General features: G+C 37.9%; 1 protein-coding gene and 1 pseudogene across 1 annotated transcript in view; one reads left to right on the top strand and one right to left on the bottom strand.

Annotated features, from left to right (window-relative positions):
- Window positions 1–18,617, top strand: part of LOC101339755 (uncharacterized) — a 74,715-nt gene that overhangs the window by 2,623 nt on the left and 53,475 nt on the right. Inside the window, exon 4 of the mRNA XM_073804637.1 lies at window positions 332–505. Coding sequence (XP_073660738.1) covers window positions 332–500 — 169 coding nt within the window. The 3' untranslated portion in view covers window positions 501–505. The remainder of the gene's footprint in view (window positions 1–331; window positions 506–18,617) is intronic.
- Window positions 12,711–12,947, bottom strand: LOC109551898 (protein CEBPZOS pseudogene; annotated as a pseudogene).

Here is an 18,617-nt window from a genome sequence, read left to right as displayed (position 1 = left end):
AGGAGATAAAAGTCATATTTGAAAGAGACACTAGTGTGTGTCTCGATTTTTACGATTTCATAACTTTTATGTGTGTTAAGCCCAAATAAACGAATATTTACGAATGCTGGCATGGCCTGAATAAAGTATGAAGAGATTTAGAGGCACCTTTTAATCCTAGTATAGTAAGTTATGGCACGGAATAGGGAATTGACACAGGTTTGTGGAATTTGTAAAGGACAGTATGTTTCGTTCCCTCCTCTTGGGTATTTGGGCTGTTTCTTAATCTGGTACGGTGGAAGCCACTAGGGGGTGTTATGGAACCATTTTGAAGGCTTCTCTTTGCCAGCAGTGGTGAAACCATGCAGCGGTCCTGGGAAGGAGATCATTTTGCCCGCCGGCGCCGGCGCCTTCATTCCACTAGCGTTGTGCCCTGGCAGCGAGGAACTTTTGATTTGCGCTGGCAGCTGGACATCAGCTCTCTGTTGACTAAGACAACTCTACTGAGAACCAACTTATAGAAAAGGTACACCTCAACTAAATTTGGGCTTTATTTCTTACACCTCCCGTCAGCCTGGAACGGTAGTGTAATTAATCTATCTTTGGTTTGGAGTATTTCTTTATTGGCTTGTTAAGCATCAGGTGATGCTGATGCTGCTCCCAGGATCACACTTTGAGAACCACTAGCCTAAGGCTTTCCCCACCCAGCCTGACATTGGGTAAATACTACAGTGCTTCTCACTATTCCACAGATAGGCTCCAGTTCTTTCTCATCTGTGTGTTTTGGTGTGTTTCTTCCACCTGCAATTCCTTTCCTTTGCTTCTGTCCGTAAGATCAAGGTCACAGTTTATCTCTTCTGTGAAGTCTTTGATTTTCCCTAGCAGAGATCTCTGATCACTCTTCAGAGGTTTTATAGCATTTGGTGCTTCAGTCCACTTATCATCAAAGATGCATTTACTGTGGAGATAACGAAGCTTTAAGCTTCAAGTCCCCGCAAGTGCATGAACATCTTCTAGGATGAGGTACTTAATTTTGCATTTATAATTTTGTTATTTTTCTTAAATTGGTGCCCTCAGTTGGCATAAGCTTCTGTTCTCACAAAATTTGGCTCCACCCCTGTTCATCATATTGTCTGTCCACAGACTTTGAATTCTAGTTTTATTGTATTCCAGTCTGTTCCATCTCCCTGCTTAGCACAGGCATAGAGCCTCAATAAAATAGTCATTGCATATGTATCTTATGTCCAGCACTGTATTAGGTACTAGGGATACAGTATGAACAAGATGGACATGTTCCTTGCCATGCTGGTCCTAATAGTAGAGAAGATAGGCAATGAAACAGCATTGGAATGTAATGACTAAACATATATAAGGTAAGTAAAGAGTGTATGGGAGCTCATGACAGGTGCCTAGCTTGGTCTAAGGAGGATGGGGCAGGTAAAGAGTCTAGGGATTCAGCTTGTTGAATGAATTGATAAACTCTATCCAGGTTGCCTAGCCTGATGACACTAGTGTAGACCTAACTGGGCGCCATAGTCCTGACTCATGAGGCAATGGCATGCCATAGTCTTGCATCAGGGACCTCACATTCCCAACAGAGAAAACTGGACTCCGTAATTCTGAGCCACCTACACGGCAGAGGTCTTCCAAGCAGCCAGCCCAGTGCTTTCAAAACCAGCAAGCCCAGATCTAGCCAGCCAGTCAGTCCACTCACTTTGCTTCCTTAAAATAGGACAGAGATAGTCTTTTGGCTTTAAAAGTCTTACTCCATTTCTTCTTCTCTGAACCTCATCTCTGGGAGTCTACCTAGACTCTGTACTAGGTCAAGTTGTCTTCTTGGCTATAAAAATTTTTCACTCAGTGCTCAATTTTCAATTGCTATTAGTCTTTATTGTTTCTTAAACTGAATGAATCAATGAATGGATACATAAAATCAGACTAGACTTCTTTATTAGAATATTAATTATACCTTCTACAGTGTTTGTGTGGTACTTTTCATTTTCTAGAGTATTGACTTTATTTATAGCATCTGGGAAGGAAGGTCAAGTGTTGTATCCATTTGATAAATTTGAACTCAGACACTCATACCTATGAGGATCTGAAGGCTAAACCATGTCAAGGGAAACTGAGGTTAATAGATGATGAAAAGAAGTAAATAGGTATATTTGATATCCCTAGGAAGTAAATAGGTATATTTGATATCCCTAGGAAGTAAATAGGTATATTTGATATCCCTAGGAAGTAAATAGGTATACTTGATATCCCTAGGAAGTAAATAGGTATATTTGATATCCCTAGGAAGTAAATAGGTATATTTGATATCCCTAGGAAGTAAATACATATGTTTGATATCCCTAGGAAGTAAATACATACGTTTGATATCCCTAGGAAGAAAACTCGTTAACTGGTTAGGTCTGTGGTAGGCATTACTACTGTTCAACAGTATCGAATTTCTGGTGCTCTCTACTCTCAGCCATATAGGTGATTTTACTCCCTGTCCTGTTTAAAGTTGGGTAGAGCCACATGACTGGCTTTGGTCATTGAAATGTCAGTAGAAGTGCTCTGTGTCACTCTTAGGTGGAGGCAGTTCATTCCGGTGCTTGCTTCTCTAGCCCTCCCTTCCTCTGTCTGGAGAGCTATCAGGACACAAAGCAGACATGACATGAGCAAGAAACACTTTTGTTGTGTTAAATTGATAAGCTTTGGGGATTGTTTGTTATTGAAGAATCACGTTCTGGGAGTTCCCTGGTGGCCTAGTGGTTAAGATTCGGTGCTTTCACCTGCGGAGGACCAGGTTGGGGGAACCATCTCACATGCCACTCGACGCAGCCAAAATAAAATAAATAAATAAATAAATGAAACATTAAAAGAAAAAACCCACTATGATTAAAAAAAAATCACTCTCCATCACTGACTGAGACAAAGGCTAAATTTATACATTCCTTCATCCAGGGTGTGAGGCTAAAGAACAGAGTCTATTAAAATCTATATTCCATTAGTGTGTCTTTGGATTTTAAATTCAATTATTTATTCATTTAACGAGCATTTATTAAAGCTTACTAGTTGCAAGATAGCTGTGGTAGCCACTATGGAGGGGACAATACAAAAATATGTTTTTAGTTACTTGTATAGCAGCCTTATCAGGCCATACTGAAAATCTATGTAAATCTCTTAGAACTGTAATTTTCTTGGAGTATTTTCATGTAGCAGTTCTCATGTCTTACACCAAGTGGTGCCCCTTAGTAAATGGTAACAATGGGAGCTGCTTTTGATGATCAGGAAAATCTAGAGTTTACCTGTTCTGAACTTTGACTAGTCTAAACTGAGTAGCATTGCTTTTCCTGTTGGCAGTCAAAAACCGGAAAGACATAATTATTTATGATGATCACTCATCACAGTGAAACACCACCTCCTGGAGGCAGTGGATGGGAACTCTTGGGGTCTACCAAGTAGACCATCTGCTTTGAGAAGGTAAGAAATCAGTCTGTCTTGCTGACTGCTAATCCCCAAAGCTTACCTAGCACAGTGCTGACAGAGTGACCTAATATTTATTGTATGAATGAAGCACAAAATGAAAGGATGCATGAAATCCTTGCCACAGTGTAAATATTTGTACAACGTTTAGTCCGTTTTGTGTGTTCAAAGTATGTTTAATGGCAAAGATTTACTTAGTAGGCATTCCTCTCATATTCAGTTTTCCCCCCAAATATGTTTTGAAATATTAAATCTGTTTTGAAATAGGAAAATTGATATGGAGTCTTAAGGGGAAGGGTAACATCAGAACAGGCGTAGCTTGGGACTTCCCTGGTTGTCCGGTGGGTTAAGACTCTGAGCTCCCAGTGCAGGGGGCATGGGTTCGATCCGTGGTTAGGGAACTAGATCCCACATGCCGCAACTAAAAGATCCCGCATGCTTCAACCAAAGATCCCGTATGCTGCAACGAAGACCCAATGCAGCCAAATAAACGAATAAATAAATATCAAAACAAAACAAAACAAAACAACAAAATAACAAGCTTAGCTTAGTTACCCTTAAAAAGCTACAAGATTTTCAGGTACTTTGAAGCCATTAAGAAAAGAAAAAAGATTTGAGGAGGAACATCAAAAAGAATGTAGGTCATGATTTTATTGCCCTTCACAGGTGTAAAATCCTTTTAAGAATTTTTAAATGGATTATTTATCATTGATTTGCTCATAAAAATGATGAGGTTCGGCATATTCAAAGGGTAGTTTACTTGGACAATAATCTCACTAAATTTATTATTTTCATTTTTAAACTGCGTGCATTTTGGATATTTTCATGACTTTTATAAACTTTCCAAATGTATATAAGAATAGAGAGAATAATAAATGTACCCTCATATACCCATCATCCCATTTTCAATAATTACCAAACCATACTTGACTTTTGTTTTTTTCCTTTTGCTCTCTCGCCTTCCCTCCCTCCGTCCTTTTCGTCTTTTTTCTTTTTCAAGCATTTTGAGAAAACCCCAGGTCATTTCACGCTTACACAATTCTCTATAAAATATGGATATTTTCTTACATAAACACACATAATTTTCACACCTAACAAAAAGAACATTAATTCCTTAATATCATCAAAGACACAAATTTCTCTGTCTTACACATGTCCTTTTTTCAGTTGGTTTGTTTAAAAACAAGATCCAAGCAAGGTCTATAGTCAATCCTACTTGCTATGTTTCTTTAGTTGCAATTAAGCTGGAAAAATCCCCTTCCCACTTTTTTCATGTCATTGATTGTGGAAGATGAATTTACATTTTTTTACTTTCAATGTTTTAAATTTTATTACAAACAGAACTCTAAAAATTTGCACTTTAGGGAATTTTGCTTCTCTTAGTCTTTGCTAGCTTACAAAAAGAAGGCAGAAGTACAAAACAAAATAGCCAGGCTTCTGGGGTGGGGGAGAGAAATTACTCTGTTTTTGATAATTTATTTGGCTCTGTTAATATTAAACAGATTCAGAGGTCTCATTTTCTGAGGAGAAACAAAACATTATTGAGTACAACTAAATAATTCAGTCACATTTTCCAAGCTTATAACACTTCTTGCTTCTTTGGCTGTTTCATTTTTATTTCTATAAGGACCTCTGAAAATTAAAGGTTAAAATCAAAATCACTGAGACTGAGACTTCCAGTTCTCTATCTCTATATATCTTACATTCTTCCTTATGAACAAAATCCTTACTTGAGACTGAAATGTCCAACTTAAAAACTGTGTTTTCCAGCCTCCCTTGAAGATAGAGGTGGTATTAAGACACAGGTCTAGGCAATGAGATGTAGGCAGAGGTAGTTGTGAGGGAATATGAGGAAAGCTTCTTTTTAAAAATGGAGACAAAACAGTTCACAGAGAAAGAAATAGAAGTGGCCCTTAAACATATGAAAAAAATACTCAAATTAATTCTTATTAATATAAATACAAGTTAAAACTACCCTGGGACTTCCCTGGCACTCCAGTGGTTAAGACTCCATGCTTCCACTGCAAGGGGTGCATGTTTGATACTTGGTCAGGGAACTAAGCTTCCACACGCCACGCAGCCCTGAGCTATCGTTTCTAACTATCTGATTGGCATAAATACCAAAATTTGGCAACAAACTCTTGGAGAAGTTGCAGGGAAACCAGCGATTTCATGAATGCAAAATGGTATAACCTCTGAGGAAGATTTTGACAGTATTAGCAAAATTACAGGTAAATTTACCATTCAATTGATAAATCCCACTTCTAGAAATTTATGCTTAAAATACACCAGCGCAAATATGAAGTCACATATGCACAAGCTTTGTGTGTATGTTTTAGCCTTTTCCTGAGTTTTTTTTAGTATAAATTTATTTATTTTATTTATTTTTGGCTTCATGGGTTCTTCGTTGCTGCACACGGGTTTTCTCTAGTCGCAGCCAGCGGGGGCTACTCTTCGTTGTGGTGCGCGGGTCTCGCATTGCGGTGGCTTCCCTTGTTGTAGAGCATGGGCTCTAGGCGCGCAGGCTTCAGTAGTTGTGGCACACGGGCTTAGTTGCTGCGCGGCATATGGGATCCTCCCAGACCAGGGCTCGAACCCATGTCCCCTGCATTGGCAGGTGGATTCCCAACCACTGCGCCACCAGGGAAGCCCTCCTTCCCTTGTTTCTTAAATATGAGTTTCTTTTTTTTTTTTTTTTTTTTTTTTTTTTCTTTTTTTTTTTGCTGTACGCAGGCCTCTCACTGTTGTGGCCTCTCCCCGTTGTGGAGCACGGGCTCCGGACGCACAGGCTCAGCAACCATGGCTCACGGGCCCAGCCGCTCCGCGGCATGTGGGATCTTCCCAGACCGGGGCACGAACCTGTGTCCCTTGCATCGGCAGGCAGACTCTCAACCACTGTGCCACCAGGGAAGCCCAATATGAGTTTCTTAAATCATATTTGATTGTTGAAGCAAAAATTATAACATTATATAATGTGCTCATTGTATATAGAGGAAATGCATGAGATTATTGTGCTTAAAAAGTGGAGGGGGTAAAGGGACCTAAGTAAAGTTAGGCTTCTACATTTCCCTTGAAGTGGTAAAACATTCATACCAGTAGGCTATGGTAAATTACATATGTGTATTCTAATAAGTAGAGCAAATACTAGGAAAACTATACAATGCAATGTACTAAAAAACACTTCAAATAAATAAAAATGGAATCCTAAGTGTCCAAAAATCCAAGGAAGGTAAGAAAAGAGAAGCATAGGAATGATAAACAGAGGAAACAAACAGAAAACAAATAACAAAATGACTTACTTAAGCCTTAACTTATCAATACTTACTTTAAATGTAAGTGGTCTAAATACATCATTAAAAGACGGAGATTGGCAGTGTTGATTAAAAAATATTTGACCCAATGATAGCTGCTTACAAGAAACTTCAAATTCAATGGGCATAGGTAGGTTGAAAATGAAAGAAAAAGTAAAATAGCCAAAATTGATATCTATTTGATTTCTGTGTAAGCTTTTACTAACATTTTTTATAGTGAGCAACATTTCTTACCAAATTTCTATGGAGAGTGTAATTTCAAAATTATTTTTATTTTCTGCCAAAGCTCTTGATCCACTTTAAAAAGCTTTTATTTATTTATTTCAGCTTTATTGAGATATAATTGACATATAACATTGTGTAAGCTTGAGGTGTACAATGTGGTGATTTGACATACACATATATCACAAAATGATTACCACAATAAGGTTAGTTAACACATATTGTTAACTATAGTCACCATGCTGTACATTATTAGATCCCCAGATTTATTCACCTTATAAATGGTAGTTTGTACCCTTTGACCATCTTCACCCATTTCCCTTACCAGTTCCCCACTGGCTCCTGGAAACCATCAATCTATTCTCTGTTTCTGTGAGTTCATTTTTTTTTTAGATTCCACGTATAAGTGAGATCATACAGTATTTGTATTTCTCTGACTTAATTTCATTTAGCATAACACACTCAAAATTCATCCATGTTATTGCAAATTGCAGGATTTCTTTCTTTTTTAATGACTGAAAATATGCATATTTATATATCACAAATATAAATATATATATATATTTATATTTATCACAATTTCTTTATCCATTTATCCATGGATGGACATTTAAGTTGTTTCCATGTCTTGACTATTGCAAATAATGCTGCAGTAAACATAGAGGTGCAGATATCTTCGAGATAGTGATTTTACTTCTTCTGGATATATACCTAGAAGTAGAATTACTGGATCACATGGTAGTTTTATTTTTAATTTTTTTGAGGACCCTCCATACTGTTATCCAGAATGGTTGTAGCAATTTGCATTCCTGCCAACTTTTCTCCACATCCTGGCCAGCACTTGTTATCTCTTATCTTTTTGATAATAACCATTCTAACAGATGTGAGGTGATATCTCATTGTAGTTTTGATTTACATTTCCCTAGTGATTAGTGATGTTGAGCACGTTTTCATGTACCTGTTAGCCATCTGTGTATCTTATTTGGAAAAATACCTATTCAGGTCCTTTGCCCATTTAAAATTAGATTATTTGTTTCTTGCCATGAGATGTAGGAGTTCCTTATATATTTTGGATATTAACCCCTTTTTAGATAGATGGTTTGCACATATTTTCTCCCATTCCATAGATTGCCTTTTCACTTTGTGGATCATTTCTTTTGCTGCACAGAAGCGTTTTAGTTTGATGTAGTCCCACTTGTTTATTTAAGCTTTTCTTGATTGTGCTTTTGGTGTCAGAGCTAAAAAAATCATTGCCAAGATCAATATCAAGGAGCTTTCCCTGTTTTCTTCTAGGGGTTTAATGACTTCAGGCCTTACATTTAAGTTTCAATCCATTTTGAGGTAGTTTGTCCAACTGTTGTAAGATAGGGGTCCAGTTTCATTCTTTTGAATGTAAATATCCAGTTTCCCCAACACCATTTAATGAAGAGACTCTCTCTTCCCTAGTGAGTATTCTTCACTACCTGGTCAAATATAGGTTGGCTGTAAATGCATTGGTTTATTTCTGGGCTCTCAATTATGTTCCATTGGTCTGTGTGTCTGTTTTTTGTTTGTTTATGCTAGGTACTAAAAAATCTTTATTTAGTATTCAGAGCAAGTCCATAGGTGATTTTGCTTTCCTCATACTACAGATTAGGAAACTATGTGTCTGTTTTTATGCTGGTACCATACTGTTTTGATTACTATAGCTTTGTAATATACTTTGAAATAAGGAAGTGTACTGCCTTCAGCTTTGTTCTTCTCTCTGAAGATTGCTTTGGCTATTCTTTTGTGGTTCCATACAAATTTTAGGATTTTTTTTTTCTATTTCTGTAAAAAAAAAATGCCATTGGAATTTTGATAGGGATTGCATCGAATCTATAGATGGCTTTGGGCAGAATAGACATTTAACAGTATTAATTCTTCTGATCCATGAACATGGAGTATCTTTCCATTTATTTGTGTCTTCTTCAATTCCTTTAATCAATGCCTTAGCGTTTTCAGTGTACAGATCTTTCAAGTTGGTTACATTTATTCCTAAGTAGTTTATTATTTTTGATGCTATTGTAAATGGGATTGTTTTCTTTCTTTATTTTTTTCAGGTAGTTCATTGTTAGTATGTAGTCTAGTTAAAGGTTTGTCAATTTTGTTAATCTTTTCGAAGAATCAGCTGTTAGTTTTGTTCATCTTTTCCATTGCTTTCCTATTCTCTATTTCTGCTCTAATGTTTATTATTTCCTTCTGCTAAATTTAGGCTTAGTTTGTTCTCTTCCTTTTCTAGTTCCATGAGGTGTACTGTTCAGTTGTTCATTTGAGATCTTTCTTTTGTTCTTAAGGTAGGCATTAATAGCTATAAACGTTCCTCTTAGAACTGCTTTTGTTGCATCCCATAAGTTTTGATACATTGTGTTTCTATTTTGTCTCATGATTTTTTTAAATTTCTCATTTGATTTCTTCTTTAATCCATTGGTTGTTCAGGAATGTGTTGTTTAATTTCCATGTATTTGTGAATTTTTCAGATTTCCTTGTGTTATTGATTTCTAGTTTCATACCATTATGGTTGGAAAAGAAACTTGATATAATTTCTATCTTGAATTTGTTGATACTTGTTTTGTGGCTTATATTATGTTAATATGATCTTATCCTAGAAAATGTTCCATGTGCACTTGGGAAGAATGTGTATTCTGCTGTTGTATGGAAAGTTCTGTATCTGTATATATTTCCTCTACAGTGTTGTTCAAACCTGCTGTTTCTTTATTGATTCTCTGTCAGGATTATCCACTGCTGAGAGTTAGGTATTAAAGTCCCCAACTATTACTGTATTGCTGTTTATTTCTATTTTAGTTCAGTTAGCATTTGCTTTATACATTTAGGTGCTCTGATGTTGGGTGCATAAATATTTAATATCGCTGTATCTCCTTGATGAATTGACCCTTTTATCTTTATACAATAACCATCTTTGTCTCTTTTGACCATTTTTAGCTTACAGCCTATTTTATCTAAAGTCTGTCCCTGCTTTTTTTTGGTTACCATTTGTTTAGAATATCTTTTTCTGTCTCTTCACTCTTAGCCTATGTGTGTCCTTAAAGCTAAAGTGAAACTCTTGTGGCTCACGGGATCTCAGTTCCCCTACCAGGGATTGAACCTGGGCCACAGCAGTGAAAGCCTGGAATTCTAACCACTAGGCCACAAGGGAACTCCCATTCCATGTCTTTTGATTGGAGAATTTAATCCACTTATGTTGAAAGTAATTACTGATAGGTAAGAACTTACTATTTCCATTTTGTTAATTGTTTTCCAACTCTTTTGTAGATCCTTTGTTCCTTGAGCCCTCTCTTGCTGTCTTACATTGTGATTTGATAAATATTTATGGCAGTAGGCTTTGACTCCTTTATCATAATCTTCTGTGTATCTACTACAGGTCTTTCTGGTTACCATGAGGCTTATACAAAATATCATATAGTTATACCATCCTATTTTAAGTGATAACAATTATCTATAGGATGCATATTATGTGCCTGTGTTTATGCTACTCACTGGGAAATACAAAGTAGAATAAAAGAAAGCCCTTACCCATGAGAACCTGATAGTCTTCTGGGTTAAACAAATGTTACCTAAGCTGGGGAGTGCAGGGTAGGCAGGGCTTCTTGGAAGGTAAGTAGGAATCAGCCATGTGACAAAGAAGGAGAAGGTTGTTGGCCAGAGGGAATGCATGTACAAAGGAGATGAGAAACAACACGTTTGGTATTTCTGGAATAAAGCGTTAAATTTGAAGTTGAATGTGTTTTTAGACTAGAAAAATGGACAGGGACCAGATCTGGGAGGGTTTTGTTTGTCTTGATAAGAAGCTTAGACTTTATCCTGCAGCCAGTAGGAAGCCATTGATAAGTGGTAGCATAAACATCAGATTTGCATTTTAATGGTGACTTCTAGCAACAACTGTATGGAATAAGGGTTGCTTCCCAGGAGGTAGAGAAAAGAGTTAGAAGCTGTATTATTCTAGGTGGCAGATGATAAAGACTTTGAAACAGTACAGTAGTGTTAAGGACAGAGGAACTGGACAAATTCAAGAAGTATTCAGGAGGTAAATTTGTCAGAACCTGGTGATAATAGGATGTTTGGAGATGAAGAAGAGGAAATATTATAATATAATATAGAATGAGTTTCTAGTGTCTGATTAAATGGTAGATTAACTGGCATAGGGAATGCAGGAGGGGGAGCAAGTGTGGTGGCAAAGGAGGATGAATTAGGTTTTGATATTGCTGAATTTGACAATACAGATGGAGTTTGGTAGCCAGATCTAATGCTTTGTAGAAGGATTTGGTCTGGAGATACACTTATATGTTCAGGACTCAGTGTCATGGCTTATATGCGTAGAGTGGGAGATGCTATCTCAGATTTATTCGTTTGAGGATTTTCTGCCATTAACACTCTCAGGAACTTGCTGCAACTGATAGAAATCTAATTTAAACAACTTTAGGCACTAGAATGTTGGCTCACAGCTAGCGGAAAAGGGGGATCCAACTTATGGCCGCCTCAGAGAGAGAGCTCAGCAATATTTAGAACCCAGAAATTAGATACACAAGACTTAACTAATTTAGCAGACCACAGAAAGCTGAATTCTGTCAATGTTCACCCACCAGAGATCATCAGGAACACACCTGGAGTTAAAGTTATGTTTGTTTAGTTTTCTGCAGCAAGGGAGAACACACCCCAGAGGAATCTTGGAGGCATCTCAGGAAGGGAGGATTGGGAAGGAATTCTTATAGGGTAGGTTTTTTGCTGCATGATTCTGAAGAGGGATTAGGGAAGAGAGGTGCCATCTTTGGATGGGATATGGTTGAGAAATGGGGGCCTTTCAGCAATTGGATATCTCAGAAATCTTTTTTCAGGAAACTGAAAGAAAAAAGCCAGACCAGGGATGTCATTGGTAACAATGCAGCAATCACTTAGAAGAAAAGATAGTTAGTCATTTTTGCAGCTGTGGTACTGCATTGTATAGAAATGCTGTTTATGTGACCTTCTTCATGTCCCTTGGAAACATAGTTTATGTTCTGGAGGAATATCACTGTCTGATTGCCAGCAGGCCTGTTTTTCATTTTCTCAAATCTAACTGCCTATAACAGGGTAATTCCAAGGAGCAAGCCAATTTTCACAGCAGTATCCTGGAAAGGCTCAAAATATACACAACAGGTATGGGTATGAGTGGGACTGAAAATATGAGAAAGTCTATATGAACATGAAAGTCTACATAAGAAAGCAGTTAAGGCCTTGTTATGAACTGAACATTTGTGTCCCCCCAAAATTCATATGTTAAAATCCAAGCCCCCAATATGATATTATGAGGAGGTGGGGGCTTGGGGAAGTGATTCGGTCATGAGGGTGGAGGCTTCATGTTTGGGGTTAGTGCCCAAAGGGAGCTCCCTTGTCTCTTCCAACATGTGAGGACACAGTGTGAGAAGACATAATCTATGAACCAGGACGTAGGCTCTCACCAGACACCAAATCTGCTGGCATCTTTTTTTTTTTTTTAAGGAGAACCACTTTATTTTGAGTAGTAAACAAAACTTCATTTATAACATAATAAACAAACCTTCCATCAGTTTTTTAACAGTTAGTCCAAAGAACAAAACCTCTTAGTTTGAATTTACATTTAACCTTAAATATTCTAAAATGCATCCATGTCAACTTTGGTATTTTAATTTTGCCTGATGCTGTGAAATAGGGCAAACCTTGATCATGGTCAAATTCCTAATTTTTGCTGTTCAGCCACTTTTCTTGATCTTGCTCTCTGAATCCGTACATTCCAGAGTGTTCAATGGATTTGTAATAAACTTCCAAGATGAAGGGGAATTTCTTCCTCATTGTTTGCCTGAAATCTTGGCTTGTGTTTATCTTTTTAAACGAAATATATGCTCCAAAAATGTCCACAAGTTCAGCTGCTAAACCTCCTTTAAAGATCTTCTTTGCCAGTGGATCCATAGTGCCTCCATCCTGAGGTGTGTACTTGCAAGGGTCTGCTGGCATCTTGATCTTAGACTTCCCTGCCTCCAGAAATGTGAGAAATAGAGACTTCCCTGGTGGCGCAGTGGTTAAGAATATGCCTGCCAGTGCAAGGGACATGGGATCAAGCCCTGGTCTGGGATAGATCCCACATGCCGTGGAGCAACTAAGCCTGTGCGCCACAACTACAGAGCCTGAGCTCTAGAGCCCATGAGCCACAACTACTGAGCCCACGTGCCACAACTACTGAAGCCCACACACCTAGAGCCTGTGCTCCTCAACAAAGACAAGCCACTCCAATGAGAAGCCTGCGCACCGCAACAAGGAGTAGCCCCCACTCGCCACAACTAGAGAAAGCCTGTGTGCATCAACGAGGACCCAACGCAGCCAAAAATAAATAAATTAATTAAAAAAAAGAAATGTGAGAAATAAATGTTTGTTATTTAAAGTTCAGTTTAGGGTATCTTTGTTATAGCAGCCTGAGTGGAACAAGGCAAACCTCTAGGATTGAAAGTTTACTCTTTAGAGAGGTTGACTCAGAGACTGGATTTGGAAATATGAGAAACAGCAAAGGGAAGGGAGGTCCAACTGAACTGAGAGTGGGAGCTGAGGGAAAGTTTGCAGAGTTAATGGTTAGACTCTAGCCTCTTCCCCTCACACAGCTCTCAGAAGACTGATTTTCAGGCTTAGAAATGGGATGGTTCTTCTCTTGTGAAACCAGTTAATCCAAGGAAAAAAACTTACAGATATTGGCAGTAGGGAAGGTGGGCACCCAGGGAAACACCTGTGTCCCAGCCTAATCACAAGCCCACGCTTCGCTTCCAACTATCTTTTTCATGCCTTACGCTTAAATATGGACAGTACCCAAGGACTATGAGGGATTTGGGAAAAGCATTTAACATGAAAGAGAAAATAAAACAAACATTAAAAAAATTTACAAGAAAAGAGATAATCCAAGGAGCAAAAGATGATATTGAATCTATGAAATGAGAAAAAAATGCTCTAAAAATAAATATTCAGCAGTCAAGGAAGAGTTTTTGGAAATTAAAAAGGTATTAGTTAAACTAAAAATTAAATTTTTTATTTAAGTATAGTTGATTTACAATATTACTTTTAGGAGTACAACATAGTGATTCAATATTTTTATAAGACTTGTTTTTTTCTTTTTTTGGCTGCGCCGTGCGGCATGTAGGATCTTAGTTCCCCAACCAGGGATCGAACCTGTGCCCCCTGCATTGGAGTCTTAACCACTGGACTGCCAGGGAAGTCCCCAATATTTTTATAGATTATGCTCCATTTAAAGTTATTATAAAATAATGACTATATTTCCCTGTGCTGTACAAAAAAATAAATTAATAGAAGCTTTGGGAGATAAAGTTGAAGACATCGTCAGAGTAGAAAAAAAGAACTGAATAAGAAGAGAAAACATAGAATCATTTGAGCAGGTCCAATATTCAAATAAAGGAGGTCCAAAAAGAACAGAAAAGAGAGGAAATAATCAAGGGAAAAAAAATAAAGATTTCTCAGAAGAGAAGTTCATGAGTCTCCAGATTGAAAGGGTTCATTGAGTGCCTAGTGAAATGAACGAAACGAACAAACAAAAAGCATTGTGAAGTTTTAGAATATTATCGTTAAAGAGAAGACTCTAAAACTCTAGGGTTGGGGAGGGGTAACAGATCACATTCAAAGGAGAGGAAAGCTGGAAATTTTGAAAGCAACGCCTTCAGAATTCCAAGGAAAACTGAAATCCAATCTAGAATTCTATAGCTACTGTACTACCAATCAAATGTCAGGGTAGAAGACAAGAAAGACTTCAGAATCCTTATGCCAATGTGCTCTTCTTCAGAAAGCTCTGGAGAATGTACTCCACTAAAATAAGGGAGTGAATCAGGGAAGGAATTTAGGGGCCTCAGTAAATAGGGAACACAATATAAGAGAAAGGTGTGAATTCCCAGGATGATGGGAAAAATAATTCCCAGAACACAGTATTGTAGTAGGCCTAGAATAAAAATAACCCAGATTAGAGCAGGAAAGTGGAGGATCCCAGACATGTCTACATTTAAAAATTAAGTAAGTAGGGACTTCCCTGGTGGCTCAGTGGTTAAGCATCCGCCTGCCAGTGCAGGGTACACGGGTTCAATCCCTGATCCGGGAAGATCCCACATGCCACGGAGTAACTAAGCCTGCAAGCCACAACTACTGAGCCCACGTGCCACAACTCCTGAAGCCCGCATGCCTAGAGCCCATGTTCCTCAACAAGAGAAGCCACCGCAATGAGAAGCCCACACACCGCAGCGAAGATTAGCCCCCGCTCGCCGCAACTAGAGAAAGCCTGTGCACAGCAACGAAGACCCAGCACAGCCAAAAATCCATTTAAAATAAATAAATTAATTAATTAAAAAAATTAAGTAAGTAAATAGTTAATCCAGTAGAGTACCTGCTATTTTTTTTAAAGCAGTTACAGTATAGAACTTGAAAGGAATTAGAAAATTAAGCCAAAGAAAGTACTTATTAACTCCAGGGAAAATTAAAAGTGCATTGAGAAACGAAATGGCTCAGGTGAGAGTAATAGTTATTTACAAAGTTCTATACAAATACTAAATACTTGTTTAACCAAAAAAACCCAAAACAACAAAAACTGTGTAGGGAGGGAGTGTGTGTGTGTGTGTGTGTGTGTGTGTGTGTGTGTGTGTGTGGTGGAGGGAAGTTGTTCCCTGGAAATAGATGGAGGTACAAGATATCTAAACACTTTTGATCAAGAGTAGAATGCCAATAAAAGATAACTGAATTTGAAAAATGAAGTTTCCCTATAATCATACTGTTTAGAAATACACAGAAAAAAAAAAGAAGCTATAAAAAAGTAACTAGGAAAGCATCAGGACCAAAAGAGTTGGATTGCCTTGGGGGCCAGAAACTGGGTATGGGGAGGGCTAAAGCAAGAAAACTGCTGTTGTGTATTAGAAGCCTAATAAAACGATGTAACTTAAAAAAAAGTACATATATTACTTTCATCTAAGTAAAACATTATTTTAAAAATCATGATAACTGAGAAAGGAAGATGGATCGGTGGAAATGACTAGAACAATTAAACAATTGCTCAATTTCTCTCCCTCCTGTTTCTCTCTGTGCATCTGACTTATTTCCCTCACTGTGGATCAGAGTTATGGGTGTAGAGTGAGGGGCAGGGGAATGGAGCGATTAGGGAGGGGTGTGGCTACTAGCGGACACACGTTAGCTAGAGACGGTTCCTAGCAGTTCTCATTATTCTCATAACTTGGCTGATTTAGAGCGAAGGATTCTTCCTCCCACCTCCAGTTAGTATAAGGATGACTTACACTTTTCTCTCCATGGCTCTCTTCTGTGTCTCTGAAGGCTAGTTTAATGCCTTTAGGACCCTTCCTCCCAGTGCAGATATACTTGGTGATTATGGAAATACTTGTAAAAGATTTCATTTGCTTGTATTTGCAAATGCATTTCATTTTTTCAGAACAACTTGGAACCTCATAATGCTTTCCAATGGTAGTTGCTATTACTACTTTGGTGAGGTGATAAAAGAAAACAAGTAGATTAATGACGAGTTTTCTTATACATATTAACAAAAGCATCTACTTATGTGGTACTACATCATTTCAGTGTAGTGGTGCTCCCTTCTTTTTTTGTTTGTTTTTTTGCGGTATGTGGGCCTCTCACTGTTGTGGCCTCTCCCGTTGCGGAGCACAGGCTCCAGACGCGCAGGCTCAGCGGCCATGGCTCACTGGCCCAGCCACTACGCGGCATGTGGGATCTTCCCGGACCGGGGCACGAACCCGTGTACCCTGCATCGCAGGCGGACTCTCAACCACTGCGCCACCAGAGAAGCCCCGGTGCTCCCTTCTTGACAGTTAGTTGTACTTTGCTACTCACCGACATCTTGTTATAAATGCAGAATCTCAGGCCCCAGAATCTGAGAATCATTGTGTCAGAATCTAATTTAGTTAGTTTGGAGCCTGGGCTTTAAAATATATATATATATATATCTCCCCAGGTGACTAGATTATTAACTAACAATTTGAGCAAATCATAATTCTATTCCCCTTCATTTAATATTTCTGAGTTAGCAAAAAGGGTTAGTATTTCCAAAAATGTGTATGCATATAAATCACCTGGAGGGCTTATTCTTTTAAAACTATTTTGAAATACAGATTCACAGGAAAGTTGCAAACATAGTATAGAGAGGTCCTCTGTACCCTTTACTCAGTGCTCCCAGTGGTTACATTTTTGGTTAAATTTAGTACAATATCCAAATCAGGAAATTGATACAATGTGTTTGTATAGCCCTATGACATTTTATCACCTATGGACATTCCTACCACCATAACTGCAATCAAAATACAGAACTATTCCATAACCATAAAGATCCCCCATATGCTACCTTCCTAAAATCACATGTACCCCTTTCCTCCCCACTTAACATTTAGCCTCTGAAAACCACTAGTCTGTGTTGCATCTCTATATTTTTGTCATTTTGAGAATTAAAAATTTATTTATTTATTTGGTTGTGCTGGGTCTTAGTTGCAGCTCTAGGGCTCCTTAATTGCAGCATGCAGGCTCCTTAGTTGTGGCATGCAGGCTCCTTAGTTGTGGCATGTGAGCTCTTACTTGCAGCATGCATGTGTGATCTAGTTCCCTGACCAGGGATTGAACGTGGGCCCCCTACATTGGGAGCACAGAGTCTTAACCACTGAGCCACCACGGAAGTCCCTTGAGAATTTTATATACATGGAATCATACAATATGTGGTCTTTTGAGATTGTTTTCCTCATTCTGCATAATGCCCTTAAGATCTATCCAAGTTGTTGCATGCAAAAGAGTTTTTGGTTTTTTTTACTTCTTATTTTGAAATAATTATAAATTCACAGGATATTGCAAAAGAAGTACAGAGAAACCCTGTGTACCTTTCACCCTGTTTTCCCCATGGTACCATCTTAGATAATTATAGTATAGTATCAAAAGGTGCTATCCACAGACCTTATTCAGATTTTACCAGTTTTATTTACACTTCTTTGTGCATGCTTGTGCCTGTGTGTAGTTGTATGCAATATTTTTCCCTCTTGAAATTTTATTTTATTTTTTAAGGTTATAGTCCATTTGAATTTATTGGCTATATTCCCTGTGTTGTACAATATATCCTTGTAGCTTGTACATAATAGTTTGTATCTCTTAATCCCCTGCCCCAGTAATGCCTCTTCCCCCTTCCCTCTTTCCACTGATAACCACTAGTTTGTTTTGAGTCTATTTGTTTTGTTATATTCATTCGTTTTATTTTTTTTTAGATTCCACATATAACTGATATCATACGGTATTTGTCTTTCTCTGTCTGACTTATTTCATTAAGCATAATACCCTCCAGGTCCATCCATGTTGTTGCAAATGGCAAAATTTCATTCTTTTTTATGGCTGAGTAATATTCCATTATATATATATATATATATATACGTATATATATCATATTTTCATTATCCATTCATCTGTTGGTAGACACTTAGGTCCATATCTTGGCAAATGTAAACAATGCTGCTGTGACATTGGGGTGTGCGTATCTTTTCAAATTAGTGGTTTTGTTTTCTTTGGATATATACCCAGGAGTAGAATTGCTGGATCATGTGGTAG

The sequence above is a fragment of the Tursiops truncatus genome, chromosome 4, assembly GCF_011762595.2.
Source record: "Tursiops truncatus isolate mTurTru1 chromosome 4, mTurTru1.mat.Y, whole genome shotgun sequence".
Lineage (NCBI taxonomy): Eukaryota > Metazoa > Chordata > Mammalia > Artiodactyla > Delphinidae > Tursiops > Tursiops truncatus.
Note: the sequence above shows the minus strand (reverse complement) of the source record. Positions and strands in the feature narration are given on the sequence as shown.